Source organism: Pleurodeles waltl, chromosome 9 (assembly GCF_031143425.1).
Source record: "Pleurodeles waltl isolate 20211129_DDA chromosome 9, aPleWal1.hap1.20221129, whole genome shotgun sequence".
In the NCBI taxonomy this organism is placed as follows: Eukaryota; Metazoa; Chordata; class Amphibia; order Caudata; family Salamandridae; genus Pleurodeles; species Pleurodeles waltl.
The window spans coordinates 145,420,616-145,439,981 of NC_090448.1; the positions used below are offsets into that span (position 1 = coordinate 145,420,616).

General features: G+C 41.1%; 1 protein-coding gene across 2 annotated transcripts in view; it reads left to right on the plus strand.

The window, feature by feature from the left end:
- Positions 1-19,366, plus strand: part of CACNA2D3 (calcium voltage-gated channel auxiliary subunit alpha2delta 3) — a 2,455,990-nt gene that overhangs the window by 1,457,912 nt on the left and 978,712 nt on the right. For both annotated transcript variants that reach the window (XM_069206447.1, XM_069206449.1), the window contains exon 13: positions 2,157-2,290. In XM_069206447.1, coding sequence (XP_069062548.1) covers positions 2,157-2,290 — 134 coding nt within the window. The remainder of the gene's footprint in view (positions 1-2,156; positions 2,291-19,366) is intronic.

A 19,366-nucleotide genomic window follows, 5' to 3' on the forward strand; every position in this document is an offset into this window, starting at 1 on the left:
GGTCAGTTAACCCCATTGGGTTTCCAAAGACATCAAATGTAGCTAATAAGTTGAATAGTATGACCACAATGGTGTTCTCCTTAATTGGTGGCATTGTAATGGCGGATTGCACATCTAGGACCATGGCTCCTGTGTACAATCTAGTTACCCAATACATTATGATGTACCAGATAAGTTTGTAGGTGAACAGCATTTTTTGGAATTGTGGAAGGAAGTAGATTTGAAAATAACTATTAATAAAAAACAGCAGCCCTTTCATACAGTTCTTGAATACCTTAAAAGGACATATTGCCCTTATACAGTAATTCAGCCATTAACAATGATGACACCTTAAATCAGTAATTTAAATAGTGAAGGAGCCTGCATCTGTTGTTCCACTCTTGCATCAATGAAAGAGAACAAGTCCAAATGAGTGTTCTTACTAATTAATTCAGTCACAATTTGGTCTCTAGTTTCATCAGTTGTCTCACAGAGGAACTCCTGCAAGTTAGTGTAATTATTAGACAAGATGAACCTGCCTGCTATCTGTGAGCTTCAGTCCCCCAAATACTTTAAGGTCTGTTGTGGCAACTTCTGTCTATCCTTAAAGTTTGCCTATACTTCTCAGGAAGTTGCCCACCTCAAATAGCACTCCAGTATCTTACAAGATGCCTGTCATTTAGACATATAAACAACCAATGCACTGCATAGAAATATAAAGCAATCATAAATTTGTAACATTTTGTCAGTTTTTGTTTAAATTCACCTTTTAGTGTCTAAAAAGATGTTGCAGTGGCACCCTTTTGTCCTCTTGTAAAATGGTCTTTAAACATTAGTCTTTAAACAAAGTCCCCCTCTGCAAAATGATAATTAGATAATAACATGGCTCTGTGTCACTCCATTCACCGTGGTCCTTTATACCAACGCATTTTGGTTGTTGCAGTTTTCTTCAATTAAGTACATTGGACTAACAAGCGTAATAATAAATTATTAAAGGAATGTGTCGACTGACTACCAGATATTGATAATCCTAATTCAAAAACATTTTTATCCGCAGTATATCATTTTGGGTTCTCTCATGTATCCACATGATCCATCTCTCAGTTTTAAGCAAACATTTCCTTCATTTTGGTCTTTCCAAACAGACACACATTGAGAGAGATGGTTTTTAGTTCCAGCATACAAAGGATTTTCTTACCATGCTCAAATGTGAAGATATTGTAAACCAAATTATATTGTCAAATTCAGTATAAAAAATAATTCTCAGAGACAAAGTACAATCTGTAGCATATGACTCACAATAGCCCCAAAAAAACTGATACACTTAAGGAGTCCACTAACTAGAATTTCATATTCAAGAGCCAGATAATGATTTATCATTAACCCTGTCTCTTCTTTATAGTATTTTGCACATGATGTGCACAGTTAGATTATAGGATGATCAATGTTTCCTAGACTAGGTTTCTATTACATCTTTATGTCACACAAAGTGTGCAGGCTTGTCTCATGTTCAAATTTGATTATGTTCTTCAAAAGATAAAGCAATAAAGGATGAAAATAGGCTATAGACAGAGAAGCTAGGCCAGGACCATTGACAACATGACTGTGGTGAATAATAGGTGAGAAAAACAACAGTCATCTATTAGACCTAGTTCAGAAAGTGTGAAATTGTCAAGCTGAGGCAGGTATTGAGATCTGCTAGAGGTGGTTACACGGACAAACCATTTGTTCTGCTTGTTATGATGTGTCATGCAAAGTGTCAAACATGCACACGTTACAACATGGAAGTTCCATACATAAGCACAGAGAAGACTTGACAGCTATGTCCATATCTAACCCATTGGTGAAATGGTATACAACATATAGTTTTATCACACTAGTAAGTGCACTCTGCAATATTGTAAGATGCAAAAAACAAAAGTGGTTACATCATAGTACATACCCAATAGTATTCCTAAATGTTAATATTCAGAATTTTTAAAATATATTAGAGTCTGCAGCATGATATATTGTACAAATGCAAATGTGTGCAATAGGGAAAATAATCAATGTGATGCAATTTCAGAAATGCATATGTATTCTTTATGTAAACTATTTATATTCCTGCAGTAAAGATTAACAAAACTACATTCTGCAATCTTCTCTATCCAATTCCTAAACATAACTGTCTCTTGCAGGATTTTATACTCAGATCTCCACATTGGCTGATGTGCAAGAAAATGTTATGGAATATCTACATGTTCTAAGTCGACCCAAAGTTATTGATCAAGAGCATGATGTTGTGTGGACTGAAGCATATGTTGACAACACAGTAAGTAGACCTTGCCAGTACTATTTGCACATTAATTACAAATTTTCAATTGAGGAACACACTCAGTAACACAATTAATATTAATACCATACCCAAAAGAGAATTATAAGTGTATAATTTTGGCTAATTGTTGTATAGATATTGTCCCTCATTGTAACATTGGCAGTAAAAACCGCCTACCGCCATGGAGACGGCTGCCAAAAGATTGTTGCCGCAGCTACCAGCTGTCCGCCACATTATGACCACAGCTGGATTTCTGCCACAAGATGAGCGGTAAGGTGGCGCTGCTACCACCAGCAGAGCCACGCTAGTAGACCTCCACCAGCCGTATTATGAGAAATCATACAGCCTGGCGGTGTTCTGCTGGCGGGTGCTGCTGGTGGAGGCAGCGCCCCGTCCCATCCCTTGCTGGCAGACCCCCTGAATCCAGGTTTGTCGGGTCTCTGACAGAGGATGGGAAGGGGGTGTTGTGTGTGTGTGTTGGGGTGTGTGCATGTCGGTGTGTGTGTGATTGCAGGTGTGTGTTGAATATTGACTGCGTGTGTGAATGTATGGAAGTTTGAGTGTGTGTATGTATAGTAATCATAATGCATGCCTTCGTGTATGTTTGAAGTGTGTGAGGATGTGTGTGTGATTGGATGTATGCATGTGTGTATGTATGTGTGAATGAGTGTGTGTCTGTGTGTGTGTGTGAAGGGGGTGTGGATTTAGAGGGAGGTGGGGGGCATTTGGAGAGATAGGGGAGGTGGGGGCCACCTATCAGTGACAGGGGAAGGAATTCCCTGTCATTGATACGGCCTACCGCCATGGTTTTCATGGCGTTACAAATGCTACAAAAGCCATGGCGGTAGGCGGGGTCATAATCCTGCAGGTGGCACAATGGCGGCCACCGGGCTGGAGATGGTTTTCTCCAGCCCAGCGGCTGCTACCGCCATGGTGGTCGGAGTGGTTCATTGGCGGGTTGGCCTCAGCAAAACCGCCAATGTCATAATGCGGCTTTAAGTACCGCCAGCCTGTTGACAGTACTATTGCCACATTATCGCCGACCGCCGGGGTCATAATGACCCCCATTGTGTCTTTTTCATCATACACTAAGAGTAAGGGGAGGTCCGGGTCATTCAATCAAGAATCAGTGTTTCTCAAAGCATTTTGACATTCAATCTTATAACTGGACAGTGATGGATATAGTTGAAATACTTGTCATGTTTGGTTTCTTATTTAACAAAAGCTGACTCAAATATATTGTAATTAACTAGAAGTTACAAATAATGTTAGGAAGATGTAATTAATAAGATCAAAATACTTGGCATTGGCTGAGAAATACACATACACTGGAGGGTGATACAGACAGAGAGAGTGTAATAACATTTGGCCCTCATTCCGCCGCCCGCCAAAGTTCCGCATCAGAATGACCACATATGTGGCTGTCCCACCATGGTACCTATTAAGAGTTTCTTCTGGGCCGGCGTGTGGAAACAGCGTTTCCACCCGCCAGCCAAGCAGGAAACACACCTCAACATTGACGCTGAATCGTAAGGGAGCCGACGGCAATGTTGCGGTGTGACAGCACCCATCGTCCTTTTCACTGCCTGTAAATCAGACAGTGAAAAGCACAACAGGGCTGTCATGGGAGTAAAGTGTTTGGGCAGTGCAGGGGCCCCAATGGGTCCCCGACAGCCCCTTTCGGCAAGCCTTTGCATGGCAGTGGGACCGCGATGCAAAGGCTGGTGGAAAGGGGACTCTTAATCCAGGCTGCCCTGGAAGATTGAGACGGCCAGCACCACCAGCACCGCCAGCCTGTCGGCAACCTGGTGGTGCCGGAGGTCAAATAGTGGCGGCTCCACCACGGTCATAATGTGGAGGCCTGACCGCTGTTTTGACGCGGTCTGACCTCCACCGCAGCCCTGGAGGTCACATTACCACCAGGGTCATAATGAGGGCCCTAGTGTCCCAAAAAAAGGCAAATTAGGGCATACCTGACAACAATACTGTCATAGAGAGTGCACATGGATACTATTACAGTATCTAACATTTTAATTACATTATATTTCACTTCCATGGCCATTAACAGCAATATCAAGTGACAGCTGCTAAATCATGCCTATAAAAATCTTTAATATTTCTGTGATTGGCCATGCATCATAATGATTTTCCTGCTGTGTAGAAAAGGGCAGAAATGCTTATCATATGAAGGAGATGAGATGGATATCTCATAGCCTTTCAAGTATAAAGCATATAAAGTTATGCTGTCTATACTTTCTACAGCTAGGAGAATATAAGTTAGCACATATGTGATGTTATTAGTTACTCCAGTACTTGATACAATCTTTGTTTCCCACTTTTTAAACCAGACTTTAATGATTATTGAACTAGGATGCAGCTTTAGAGAAATTAACTCTTGAACTGCTTGTAGCACTATGTTATCACAAATAATGTGAACTCTCTTCAGCTTTTTATATGTGGAAGATGAACTATATTTTAGTTTACATTCAGGGCAAATCAGGGCAAATTTGCTTTTACTAGAGACTTGTTCTCTTTTAATCTGTTGCAAAGATATCATGATGTTTTCCTTAACAGTTTCAAGAATCACACCATCCGACTTGTAAAATAAATTGAGAATGTCCAGACCTTAATCAATTGTCCCTAGAATCGTCCAGCTCATTTAATCAGAGTTGCCTAATATCCAGTCTTTTATAGGCTTGGATGCACATTGTTTTATCATGGGGATTAATGTAGATTGTCGCATAATCTAATCCAACCAGAAATGTCTTTAAATTTTCAGTTTGCCCATGTTACTAACTCTGACTATTGTAAGTATTTCTTATAAAGAATGTCATGATATCGTAATTCAGTTTGACAAACATGATTTTTGTAAACTGTGTCTGACTATAGTAGGCATCAATACATAATTTTACCTACTTCCAAAGAAAGTGAAATAATAAGGATGGCACATTTTTTATCATAACCTGCATGTGGTATACACAACATAATTTCTATCCCTTAGGTTAAGTTTAGCAAATCACTTAGCTTGTAGGTGATATAATGGTTTATTCAAAATAATGAACAAGGAAAAAGGTAATTTACACAAGGTATACTTAAAGGCATTTGTGATGCCCAACGAGTTTAAGTAATTTGCTGAACAAAGTCTTTCCCATATGGTCAATATGAATCATTCTTTTTCAATGCAATATATCCAGCATCCAATGTAATAAATAGTATAGTTGTTTTAGAGAGTTAACTACCTGGGTTTTATTAGATGTGTGATTAAAATCCCCCCCTTTTTTACAGACAGCAATAAGTAGCTAAAATTACTTCCATTGTTCCATTTTGGGTTTTGGGCATTTGCTTTTTCTGTTGACGTTCCTTGCTCTAAATATGGCTGTTTCATCAAAATAAATTATTAGAATGACATTTTATTCATTTACTGTTCCTTTATGCTATTGCAGAAGAGATAAGAAATGCAGAAATGCATCAGTGTGTTTTAAACAAGTGTGCTGCTGCATAATTTATCATTGAAATAAAAACATTTTAATGCAGGGATGTTATCCCATTAGATGTTTTAAATATGGATACATTATTTCTGCAACTTATGAGCACAATATTATTTCCATTTCTGAAAATGTGACTGCAGGGAGAGAATAGCAACTACAGACTTGTTCTTGCACATGTAATCTATCATCAATATTAAAGAATGTGCTTAGAGAGTAAAAGATAAATATGGAAAGTGAAAATCATTTGCTTTTGGATTAATTGAGTCAAAGGTGCTACTCTGAAACCAAGCAATATGCAGCATATATTACAACACTTTTATACCTGAAAAATTGAAGAAGATATGTTTTTTTCATTGTTTAACTACTGTACATGGCATTTGAAAAAAGTTAAATATGTAATTTTGATTTTGATGTCACACTTATACCAACAAATCATCAAACCCTTCTTTTGTATTTTGTAAGGTGTTACTACATTAGTATTACCTACCACAAAATGCAAATCCCAAATCTATGAGTGGAGCTCTCCACCTCTGCTTCTTTTCTCTTTTCTGTGTTGACAACTCTGCCACTCTAGTGGTGTATATCTCCGTATATGTCACTATACTATTTTATACTAAATGGGGGAGGTACTGGAGGTAGTGGTGGGAAAACAGGAAATAATTATTTAAAAATGAGTGGGATTAAAGGAAAATTAAGAAGAGGTATCAGAGGAACAAATTAATAGAAAACACATACCTATATAAGAGTAAGAACGTTCAATTCACAAAGTATAATTTTAAAGTTATTGAAGCGTTTAAGGTGCTAAACCAGGCTTAAATGTGATGTACCCCAACCCTGGAGTAAGTCAAGCATCACACATAGCAACCACTGGGTTTGAAGCACACTCCTATTAAGGAGGCAGGAAAATAAACATCCACAGGAATTCATATTTATTTGAATACATTAGATCTACATTTAGATATGTCATTTCACAGTGATGTTCACCACTGTGTTGTCATATTTAGGCTGGAGCTTCCATAGGAAGAGCAATTGGAAATGCCATACAAAGGCATGTAGAAGAATTTGCAGCTCTATTCATATCTAACCCACTGACGAAATGTTACACATTATATAATTTTATCACACTAGTCTAAGATGAATGTATCTTGAAAGTACAGGTTCATCCTTTTGAGAGCCAATAAGAAGAAGAGGGTCCCAAAATATTGATTTTCCATCTTATTGTGGTAGGAAACTTTGCTTTGTGGTTCATAATAAACTGTTGAACAAAATTACTTCAAATTCAACAAAAAGTTACAACTTTACTCAGAAATAGTATTTTTGTGATTTGTAAATTCATTCAGTTAATTCTGGAAAGCTGCACAGTTAATCATGAAGGTCAAGAGAGAAAGAGAGACGTGGAAAGATAGATAAAGAGAGAGAGAGAGACAGCGAGAGGCAAAGAGAGAGAGAGAGAGAGATTGAGAGATTCCATTGAAAAAAAGGTAAAAAGGACATTATAGTTGTGTGAAAATGTCAGTTTAAACATACTGTTTTGAATGGACCAAACCACTGAGACACATAGGTATCCCAAGTAACTATGACTATAACTCGTGTTCTAAGATAACTAAAACTCTTACCCTCGCCATGCACAGTTATGTCAGCACTGATGTAATTGTAATGTTGCAGTAATATGTACGATAATATCATAAAACAGGTCATAACTGATATAATATGTGGGGTAATTAGCAGTGCATGGTGAGGGTGAAAGTTATAGTGACCTTAGGGCATGAACTATAAGAGGACTCCTTCACCTAGCCAAAAGTGGCCCCGGGTGCCCCATCCCTCTGGACTTACATGGGAGCCAATGTGGGCACCCACAACATGCTGTGTTGGGAGCTGCAAAGAGAGGCCCAAGGCCCCCACAGCCCTGCCGGCTCCCTGTATATAGCCATCCTGGGTGTATTGGGAAATGGCATTCCACCCACCCAGTGGGAGCAGGTGTTTTTCACTGCTCCTGCTGGGCAGGGGCAATCTAAGTTTCCCTGCCCACAAGAGCACAGGCAGGATAACGTGTCTGCTCTCACCTGGCAGGAGCATTTGTAAACCTCTGGCAGGGTGGGAGCAGACATGCCTTCCCTACATGCACTCCTGCTGGCAGGGAAACTACTGTGTCCTGGGGTAGAATCCCTGGGACACAGTAAGCCACTCCTGGTCCATTGCTTCCCCAGGGCCTCATCATGCTTGGGGAAGGTTACCATGCACCCCACTCCCCTTACGTTTAATGATGGTCCCAGGATATGGGGTCCCCCAGGGCATTTCCAGGCTTGGGAAGATGGTGTGACCAGACCCTTTCCTTTGTGTTTGTGTCCAAAAGGCTTGGGAGGGAGGCATGTGCCTCCCTCCCCTAAATATCTAATCCTGACTCCCTCCCTGTGCCTGGCCTCCCCATGGGTGCTATTTTTGGGACCTCACCCTTTTTTTAAAAGTTTGCTGTAGATTCACTGATCCTCTGGAGGTCTTTCCTCCCCTTGGATCCTCCAAGGCATGAAATATACAAAGGTTTAAATGTACATTACTCAAAAACTACTGAAAAACTACTGAACAGATTTATACCAACTCACCAAGCCAAGATCCAGCTGTCAGCCAAATTTCGTGTAAATCTGTTCTGTTGTCTGGGCTGTAGCTTTGTCTATATTTCCTATACAGATAAATGCACGAGGGAAATGCATTTTGGGACCACACCTCCCTTTTCCCAGCTCCCGCTTGACAGATCACCCTGAACCGTTCCTTTTTGGAGCTAAGGTTGAAGAACATTTTTTGATGATTTGTCAAAGTTCACCAAAGTTCCAAAGTGGTTCAGAAAATTAGGAAAAATGTGCATTTCCTACCACCACTGGGATATGTATAAAATGTTTTACATTATTTACATGTATAATTTGTAACCAAGTTTACTACATATTAATTACAAATTAAAATGTTAGTGAGGGTAAGTATTTTTTAAATTATTGTTTATTTGTTATTTTACTAGTTCCTGGTTAATATTAATTATTTGAGAGGATTTTTCATTTATATTGTACATTCAAACATATATATATATTTATATATATACATATATACTTATATATATATTTTTTTAATAAAAAAAAAACAAAAACTAATTAATTTCCCTGTACTTTGCCATTGGGACATCTCCACTCTAGTGCCGGAGACCTCAAACAGATGAAAAGATTGGGAAAAAAGTGGATATTTATACCTGTAATAGCAGTAGTAGTAGTAATACTTTCTTTTGGTCACAGACCATAAAAGCAATGATCACAATAAAATACATCAAGTAAAACACATGTTATACCGCCAATGTAAACTCACATCTCATGGCCATCCCAATTGGTGTTGCGAAACAGCCTAATTTGTATAAAGTGGAAGTGCAAACCATGGTAAAACAATAAAAACATCTGCAGTTGGTCATTTAAAATATCAATTAGTTTACACTGCATTACCCATATGCAGAAAATCATTTGAGAAACAATGGATAGATACAAGTATACGGGGGGAAAAGCCACTCATTATATTTTCATACTATTCCTAAGGTCAGTACACTAATTACATTTCCAATTCAAAAACTCACAGTTCGTGGGATGTTTGTGTTCCCTCCCTCAGTGACAGATCATTAGTGGACAAAAGCAAGTACAAATATTCTAGCTCGTATTATCTAGTTCCATGCCATATCACCTACTAGCCCTATATCACAAGGCCAATTCACCTCCTGATTACACCCAGTTTATATTATCTAGTTGCTTGTTCTAGCACATACTAGCACTATATTACAAGGCCCATGTGCCTCCTGATTACACCCACTTTGGGTATGTATACCTATTATCCACTAATGTTTACAAAATGATCTACATCTGAGTATCTATCTATCTATCTATCTATCTATCTATCTATCTATCTATCTATCTATCTATCTATCTATCTATCTATCTATCTATCTTTATATATATATATATATATATATATATATATATTTGTATATATATATATATATATATATGTGTGTCTAGACAGATAGATAGATAGATAGATAGATAGATAGATAGATAGATAGATAGATAGATAGATAGATAGATAGATAGATAGATAGATACGACCTAGTTTCCATAGAGAACATTTTTTTTGTGTAGCTAATAACTTTGGGGCAGTTTGACAAATCTTCACAAAAGGTTAAAAACTATTACGGAAGTCAGTTCTGTTGCTGTCTGGAAAGTGTTGGGGTGATCCATGAAGTGGGGGCTGAGAAAAATGCATTAGCCCCATGAACTTTCCCATAGAACCGCTGGACAGAATTACACTAAAGTTTGCAGAAAGCTAGCTGTTGATCCAGAAAGCAGGCTTTTTGGGATTTGCTGTAATCTGTTCAGTAGTTTTAGAGAAATTAACGGAAAAAGAAATATAGATATACTGGAAAGCGGATCCTCTGCAGATCCATCTGCGGTGGAGCCACAGACCCACTCACCAATGCAAGAATCTGATTGGCTAGCCACAACCTGACAGGGAAGTTGCAGCCGCCATTTTATTGTTTCTGGAAATGGTCCTTGGGGCTGATATGTGGGGTGCAATTCTTATGAAGGGGTCACAGTAGATCTTCCCTGGCCCCATGTGTGTGGTAAAGATGCGGCATAAATATAAATAATGAGCACAAAATACCTGTAAATCTTTTTTTAACCTTCTGCGAGTTCCACGGATCCACCCTGGGGGCTCAGCATGACCCCTGTGTAAGTGTGCGACAGATCTGCGGATCTCACCGTGAATTTAAACCCACCCACCGTCACACCCATTCAGATACTGTTACACCTACTCTGACATCCAGAGAGACATTCTTTTACCCACTCACATTCCCAGGCATACACTGTTATACTAATCAATCAATCAATCATAATACTTGTAAAGTGTGACTAGTCACGCGCTAGGGGCTCAAGGCGTTGAGGGGAAGCAGTAAGTGAAAGGCTGTCGATGTTCAAGTGAAGAGACAAGTTTTGAGGTCCTTTCTGAATTACAATAGAGTGGGAGATCTTCTGAGGTGGATGGGAAGGGAGTTCCAGGTTTTGGCGGCGTGGTGGGAGAAGGATCTTCCTCCGGCTGTGGCCTTCCGGACGCCTGGGACGGCTGCAAGTGCACAGACAGCGGAGTGGAGCTGTCTGGTGGGCATGTAGAAGTAGAGTCTTTGGTTGAGGTATTCTGGTCTGGTGTTGTAGAGTGCTGTTAGAAATGGGTTCTTTGGTTGTCAGTCAGGTTACCCCCTGTCCAAGCAAGGACCCTCACTCTAGTCAGGGTAAGTCACACAAAATCGAAATTATCCTGTGCCCACCCTCTGGTAGCTTGCCACTGAGCAGTCAGGCTTAACTTAGAAGGCAATGTGTAAAGTATTTGTGCAATAAATCATTCAATAACACAATATAGCACCACAAAAATACACCACACAGTGTTTAGAAAAATATATAATATTTATCTGGATATTTGCAGGTTAAAATGATCAAAGAAAGAATAAGTAAATGTAGAGATATCACAGAAAAGTGATATAAAGGGGGTCATTAAGACCCTGGCGGAAGGCGGAGAACCGGCGGTAAGACCGCCAACAGGCTGGCGGTCTTACCTTATGGAATTATGACCATCCGCCGGTTCTCCGTTCCACCCGCCAGGGCGGAGACGAACGCCGGGCTGGAGACCTGGGTCTCCAGCCCGGCGGCCGTCACTATACCGCCAGCGGTATTTGGACCCGGCTTACCGCCGTGGATTTCCAGCGGTTTCAACCGCCATGAAATCCATGGCGGTAAGCACTATCAGTGCCAGGGAATTCCTTCCCTGGCACTGATAGGGGTCTCCCCCACCCGACTCCCTCCCCTACCCCCCCACCACCCCTGCCACCCCCCAAAGGTGACAGGGCCCCCCTCCCCACCCCGACACCCAACATCACATAACTCACACACACCCCACATGCATGCAGGTACCACCAACACACACACGTACACACCCCGACATACATGCCAACATCCACACACACACAGTCAGACACGCACACCCACATTCAAACATACACGCACACATCCATACAGACATACCCACAGACATATACACACTCATTCCCAAACACGCATCACCCCCACAAGCATACACGCACTCACACACCCCCTCTACATACTCAGACGCACACCCCCATGCACGCACACAACACCCCCCACCCCCGTTCCCTAACGGACGATCGACTTACCTGTTTCGTCGATCCTCCGGGAGGGGGCAAGAGCCATGGGGGCAGCTCCGCCGACACCACACTGCCAACAGAACACCGCCATGGCGAATCACAGGACGTGATTCGCTAGGCGGTGTTCTGTTGGCGTGGAGGTGGAGCAACCTCCACTTCCCCGCCGCCCGCCAGTATGGCTGTTGGCGGCTCTCCGTCAGTAAAGGGACGGAGAGCTGCCAACGGTCATAATAGGCCGAGCGGCAAACCGCCTGCACAGACGGTCTTCCGCACGGCGGTCCCTCAGCGGTCTTGAAAAAAGACTGCCGAGGTCGTAATGACCACCTAAGTGTCTTAAGTCTTTTTAAAGCAAAGAAATTCTCTTTCAAGCACAAAGTACCTGTTTTGCATGAAAAATCTCTGCAAAGGGCCACAGAGAAGGAGAAGCGTGGAAACAAAGGGGTGTGCATCGTTTTCTCGGGCCACACACAGCAATGCGTCGTTTAGTTTCCACGCAGGGACGGTTGTGCGAGGATTTCCTGTGCTTGGTCGTGGATCCTCTTTGGGTTGCGGGGTTTTCAGACACCGGGGGTCTGTGCGTGGAATCCTGGGCTTGCAGAGAGAAGACACAAGTGATGCATCGCTCCGGTGGGTGTTGCGTGGAATTTCTCCCGCACGGCAGGCGCTGCGTCGATTTCCCCTCTGGAAGTTGGGCTGCATTTATCCGGTGGGCCGTGCATCGAAGTTCCGGTCGCAATGCAGGCACCACGTCAATCCTGTCCTTGCGAAGTCGCGTTGCATCGTTCTGGTTTGGCATGCAGTGAATTTCTTATCGCGGGTCAGGCTGTGCGTCATTTTTAGAAAGCTCTGCATTGAATTCTCGCTGCACAAGAAGTCCAGTTGCAAGAGAGAATTATTTTTGGTCCTGAGACTTCAGGGAACAGGAGGCAAGCTCTATCCAAGCCCTTTGAGAGCACTTCTTCATCACAGCCAGAGAGCAGCAAGGCAGCAGGGCAACAGCAAGGCAGCAGTCCTTCACAGAAAGCAGTCAGGTGAGTCCTCTGGGCAACCAGGCAGTTCTTCTTGGCAGGATGCAGGTTCTGGTTCCAGTTATCTTCTCCAGGCAGTGTCTGAGTTGGAAGGGGCAGAGGCACTGTTTATATACCCAAATGTGCCTTTGAAGTGGGGGAGACTTCAAAGAGTGGCTTAGAAGTGCACCATGTCCCCTTTCAGTTCAATCCTGTCTGAAAGAGACCCAGTAGGGGGTGTGGCACTCTTTTTTGTGAGAGCAAGCCCTCCATCCTCCCAGCCCAGGGAGACCCATTCAAAATGCAGATGTATGCAAGTGAGGCTGAGTATCCTGTGTTTGGGGTGTGTCTGAGTGTATGCACAAGGAGCTGTCAACTAAACCAAGCCAGACGTGGATTGTAAGGCACAGAAAGATTTAAGTACAAAGAAATGCTCACTTTCTAAAAGTGGCATTTTTAAAATAGTAACATTAAATCCAACTTCACCAGTCAGCAGGATTTTATATCACCATTCTGACCATACTAAATATGACCTTCCTACTCCTTTCAGATCAGCTGCTACCACTCAAACAATGTATGAGGGCACCCCAATGTTATGCCTATGAAGGGAGCAGGACTCACATCAGTGTAAAAACAAATTTGGGAGTTTTACACTACCAGGACATGTAAATACATAGGTACATGTCCTGCCTTTTGCCTACACAGTACCCTGCCCTATGGGTTACCTAGGGCATACCTTAAGGGTGTCTTATATGTAGAAAAAAGGGGAGTTTTAGGCTTGGCAAGTACTTTTGAATGCCAAGGCAAATTGGCAGTGAAACTGCACACACAGGCCTTGCAATGGCAGGCCTGAGACAAGGTTAAGGGGCTACTTAAGTGGGTGGCGCAATCAGTGCTGCAAGCCCACTAGTAGCATTTAATCTAAAGGCCCTGGGCACATAGAGTGCACACTACTAGGGACTTATAAGCAAATTAAATAGTCCAATTGAGTATGATCCAATGTTACCATGTTTAAAGGGAGAGAGCATATGCACTTTAGCACTGGTTAGCAGTGGTAAAGTGCGCAGATTCTAAAAACCAGCAAAAACAGTGTCCAGAAAGTGGAGGGAGGCAGGTAAAAAGTTAGGGGTGAGCACCCTAAAGCTGTCAGGTCTAACAAGGGCTCTGTAGGCGTGCGTGAGAAGCTTGAATGTGATTCTCTTGTCTATTGGGAGCCCGTGCAGGTCTCTCAGTAAAGCGGAGGAGTGGCTGTGTTTGGGGGGTGTTCATGATGAGATGGGTGGAGGCATTCTGGATGCGTTGCAGTCTTTCATGTACCTTGCTGGTGGTACTGGTGTAAAGTGCATTGCGGTAGTCTAGGCGGCTGCTGATGAGGGCCTGGGTGACTGTTCTTTTGGATTTGGTTGGGATCCATTTGAAGAACTTCCGAAGCATGGTGTTGAAGCAGGCAGTGGAGACTGCACTGACTTGACGGTTCATTGAGAGCGCTGAGACCAGAATGAAGCTGAGGTTGTGGGTATGGTCGGTGGGGGCCGGAGCGCTTCCGAGGGCAGTGGGCTACCAGGAGATGTCCCAGGCTGAGGTGTTGTTGCCAATGATGAGGACTTCTGTTTTTTCAGTATTAAGCTTGAGGCACTCTGACATCCAGAGAGACACTCCCACGCCCACTCATATACTCAGACACGTTCTTACAGTGACTCTGACACCCCGAGAGACACTCTCACACCCACTTACACACTCAGGCAGACACTGTAACACCCATTCCGACAGCCAGGGAGATGCTCCCACACCCATTCACACACCAGACAGACATTCTCACACCTACTCTTACACCCAGAGACACACTCTCATATCCACTCACACCCCCAGACAGACATATTCACATCAGTTGTGATACCCAGAAAGACACTCTCATACCCTCTGAAATACCCAGGTAGACACACTGACACATGGAAACAGACACTTTCACATTCACTCATAAAACCATTACATAACAGTCACATACTTTAGTATTTCTGTTGTGTATTGGATGAGTGCTTTTGGTTTGTGAATCTGAGATGGATCCGTAGATCCAAATGAGAATTAAAAAATTAGTAGTTGAAAAATAAATAAATATGTCTATGATAAAAGGACTGGCTCTGAAAAGAGCCTTTGTGTTTTTGATGTGTACTTTATTACTACACATAAAATTGTCACACCTGCTGCGATCTGCATACAGAATGCAGCAGGGATGGGGCATGACAAAAATAATGCTGCTCTCACCTGGCATGAATCTGCTTAGCTACACATCTGCTGTTTCCTGCTACTGGGCACTTACCTTTCTGTTTCCAGGTCACAACCTGCTGTGTCCGCATTTTCAGCGGTCCTTTGTCAGATTTCTTCCTGCTTCTCGGATCCTGGGATTTCATCAAACAGCCATTCCTGCATCTCACCTGGTTTTAACCTGTAAAGAAAACAAATGACAAAGAGGAATTCAAAGCATCATACCTTACTACTACATAGCGGTAATACAAGCTGCGCTTGTATGATTAAGAGACTGCAAGTTACTTATCTGAACTCAGCATCCTGCATGTGGGACCTTCAATATTTGGCGCTTCAAGATATATACCCCGTGAAAACTAAACAGGACACATTTGTTCTGGTTCTGGACTTTTATAAGGACATGGTACTAAGAACTCTATGAAAGTCTATATAGTTTTTCCTATTTTGGTTTGAGTTATATTATTGCTGCACTTAACAGAAAATTACAAGGTAAGCTTAACCCTTTCATGAGTATAGGGAGAGCTTGGGTTCCTTAAGTCTGTTGCTATATATCACTTAGGCTCTGTTATATCGGGAAGAGGGGTTTCACTCAGGTATTCTAACTGTATAAGTTATCTTTTGAAATACTACAGACACTGTACCTCATCTATGTACTAGGTAATTTACTGATTCCTTTTGCCCTTTCTGTTTCACTCAGGAAGGCGTACAGGACACAACCGGGCACACACACTTGTCTGCACCGACTCTGTGGGACCTGTGTTTTCTCTCTCTCTTCTATCCCCTCTTCCCTCACTCAACCTTGATTGGCTTTGACTTGTGTTGGGCTGACTCGGTGGTGAGTAAAGTTGGGAACTTACGCCATGTGCTTCTTATCGCTCCTGCAGAAACTAAGGTAAGATGTGACAAAATTGGATGCAGTCTTTCAAGATGTGGGGAACACTCTGTTGTCTGTCAAGTGAACTCCATCATTTCTATGTATACCATCCATATCAAAGTGTAAATTATTCTGGTATATGAAGCCCACATTATGGTCTCTGAGGAATGCAGAAACTGTTTTATTAACTTGTGTGCATTAGTGTAAATGTATTAATTTATACAAAGTGGAGTATAAATGAGATTCTTTAAGAATAGATTATAAAAATTATTCATGGAGGCCACACTAAGTGATGCCGCAGATCTGCAAATCTCCACTAAACTCTTACTAGATTGGGATTTCTTTTTAGGTGTTTTAGAAAGGGTTAGCTATACTGATGAATGGTAAAACATAAGGTAAATGTCAAAATGAGATTGTGATTTGTGTTATGATTGAGTAGCAGTGAAAGCAAAGTTGAAAAGATTGCCATAAATGGTTGCCTTGTACGAGAGTGGTGTACTATTCTTCTGCTTCGTTTTTCACACTTTCAGTAAGGATACATTCTTACTGATAATGAGAGACAAACATACAGATCAACAAATACAGTTAACAGATATGTGAATTAATACATAGTTTAAGTTCAAATGGGTTAGAGCAGCATGAGTGTATATAAGGTGAATGAAAGTGAGTACCATGTTTATAAACAGAAAAAGGGAATGCAAATGGAAGGTATGTGATTAAAATAAGGAAAAGTAGAATGATCTCCAAAGAAGGAATTAAAATTTGTAAAGAGTAAGACCACCCACGTTTACACCACCTCAAACACTGACACAACTACTGAAACCGTGATACATCCAACAACACTGCCAGGCATACTATTTTATATACACGGAGACACCCAGACATACACTGCTGCATATTCTAAGACACCCAGGGAAACTCTTATGCATAAATTAATAGACCCAGGAACAAACTAATGCAAGCAATGACACACCCAGACACATGCTGCTGCATACACAGACACATAATGACACATTCTAATGTTATCTGTGAGACCCTGAGGCACACACTAATAGATAGAGAGAGACACATAGACAAATCACAATACATACAATGCCAGAAACAGAAAGACTCTGATGCATACACTGAGACACCCAGACACATGCTAAAGCATACACTGAGACATCCACAAACACTCTTACACATATGCTAAAAAATACAAAGAAACTGACGTATACAGTGATCCACCCATGCAAACCTGTATGCATACACAAACAAACTCAGAGGCACAGTAATATATATACTAACACACCTAAACACATTATGCATACACTAACACAACCAGGTACACACTAGTGCATACACTCAGACACTCAAGCACAAACTGATACACCTATGTATACACAACTTGGTGCAGGCAGGTAGTGTCATATCCAATTATACATTGGTAGAGGTATTGGCAGATCCAGTAAATACTGTAGACACTCACACAAACTGCCAAACTCTAATGAAGAGACTTACACATCCAGTCACACACTGATATACACACTGATACACTCATGTAAACACTAATACAGCCACAGTCACACAGGCATACTGTGATAGAGCAACTAAGAGCAGGAAATGTAATAGGAAAATAGAGAGTTTTTCACTTGGAGACACAAGTAGTTTTAGGAGATCAGAGTAAACATGTTTTGAAATAGAATAATGCTAAATCTGCCAAAGAAGATGAAGCATAAAAGAAGAAGTTATGTACTTAAGCAAAAACAACATTTTGGGACTTAAGCTGACAAACCAGTTGCTGTGAAGAGGAAATATTTTATCTCAATATTGAACAGAATGAGGACACTAGACAAAACAGTTTGTATATAAAGAAAAAATCTTTAAAAAAGGGCTTATTAATAAAAGTAATTTTTGTACAGTTGTTAAAGGTGAATGGAAGCACACATCTAGTACAGAACATTTCTTTAATGAAGGCAGCTGCCCACAAGAGAACACATTAGTGCATGCAGTTGATACAATTGGTCATTACTGTGAGGTAATAAGATGGTGAGAAAAAAGAAGAGATAGTTCCTAGGAACGTAGAGAAAGTGACAGATGAAGAGGTACAAAGAAGGTGTAGAGAGACCCCTGCATTCAAGTGGAATTGTATTTGCAGTGTTTATCAGGAATCTATTGACATACTGAGAACTTTCTTAAGATAATGTTTATGCAGAAGTCTGAAACAGAAAATTGTCATGTTGCAAGGATTAAATCCATGCAAAGTAAAAAATACACTAATGTACAAGGACATTCACTGTGTGCCTATCAAATAAAATGTGCAGAAGCACTTTTCATCACTTTAGAATGTTAGCTGTGTATCACTCTAAAATGGGAAATTTAGTTAGGAGACTTTACTGTAAATAAAACTGCAACTTTATGTTGAGGGGAGATGAATAGAGCTCCATTGCATGGTACTCTAGCAGAGGTGGAAAAGTTTTGTGAAGATGATTAGTTTTGTTTCTTTGGTCCTAAAGAGGAGCATAGGGAAAATGAGTTGTTGGTGAGTCGAGGTGTAGAGCAGTAGGACACAGAGATGCAAGCGATATCAAAGTTTAATACAGTTTCTTTAAAGAAATCAAAGTGTTTGTATTTGTTGTTGCTATACTCACTACAAAAGCCAAACATGCAAGGTAGTTGTATTTTCAAAAAGTGATTAAGGAAATAGAGATAAGTGGCAGGAATTTGGTGTACATTTATTTGGAAACTGTAAGTAAGTATTGTTATGATAATTTAGAGGATAATAAAATGCCAGTTAGAGTAATGCATAACACGATAGAATTGGTGTCAAGCCAAGAATAACTCCAACATTAAATGTTTATAAATCAATTCTCATTTAAACTATAAACCCTTTCAAAGCAACAGTTCGGATGGAACCAAAGCCTGGGAAACTACAACCAAAAGAGCTACAAAAAGCACTTAAAGGAAGAGTTATCTTGCAACCTTTAGATTTTAAACAAAATGTTGAGACTGTGGGCGTAGGGAGAGGTATAAATGATGACTGGCCTGTACAAATACCAGCAGATGAGTACAGGTCAACTAGAATATTTTCAAAGAACCCTAGATTTTGCCAGTGTATTCCCTATATATTCCATCTATTATTTGAGAGTGGCTTGTCAGGACTATCTTACGCTGTAAACTACAGTCTAAAGACGGAAGTTAATCTGCAAAATCTCTCTGCAGGAGAAT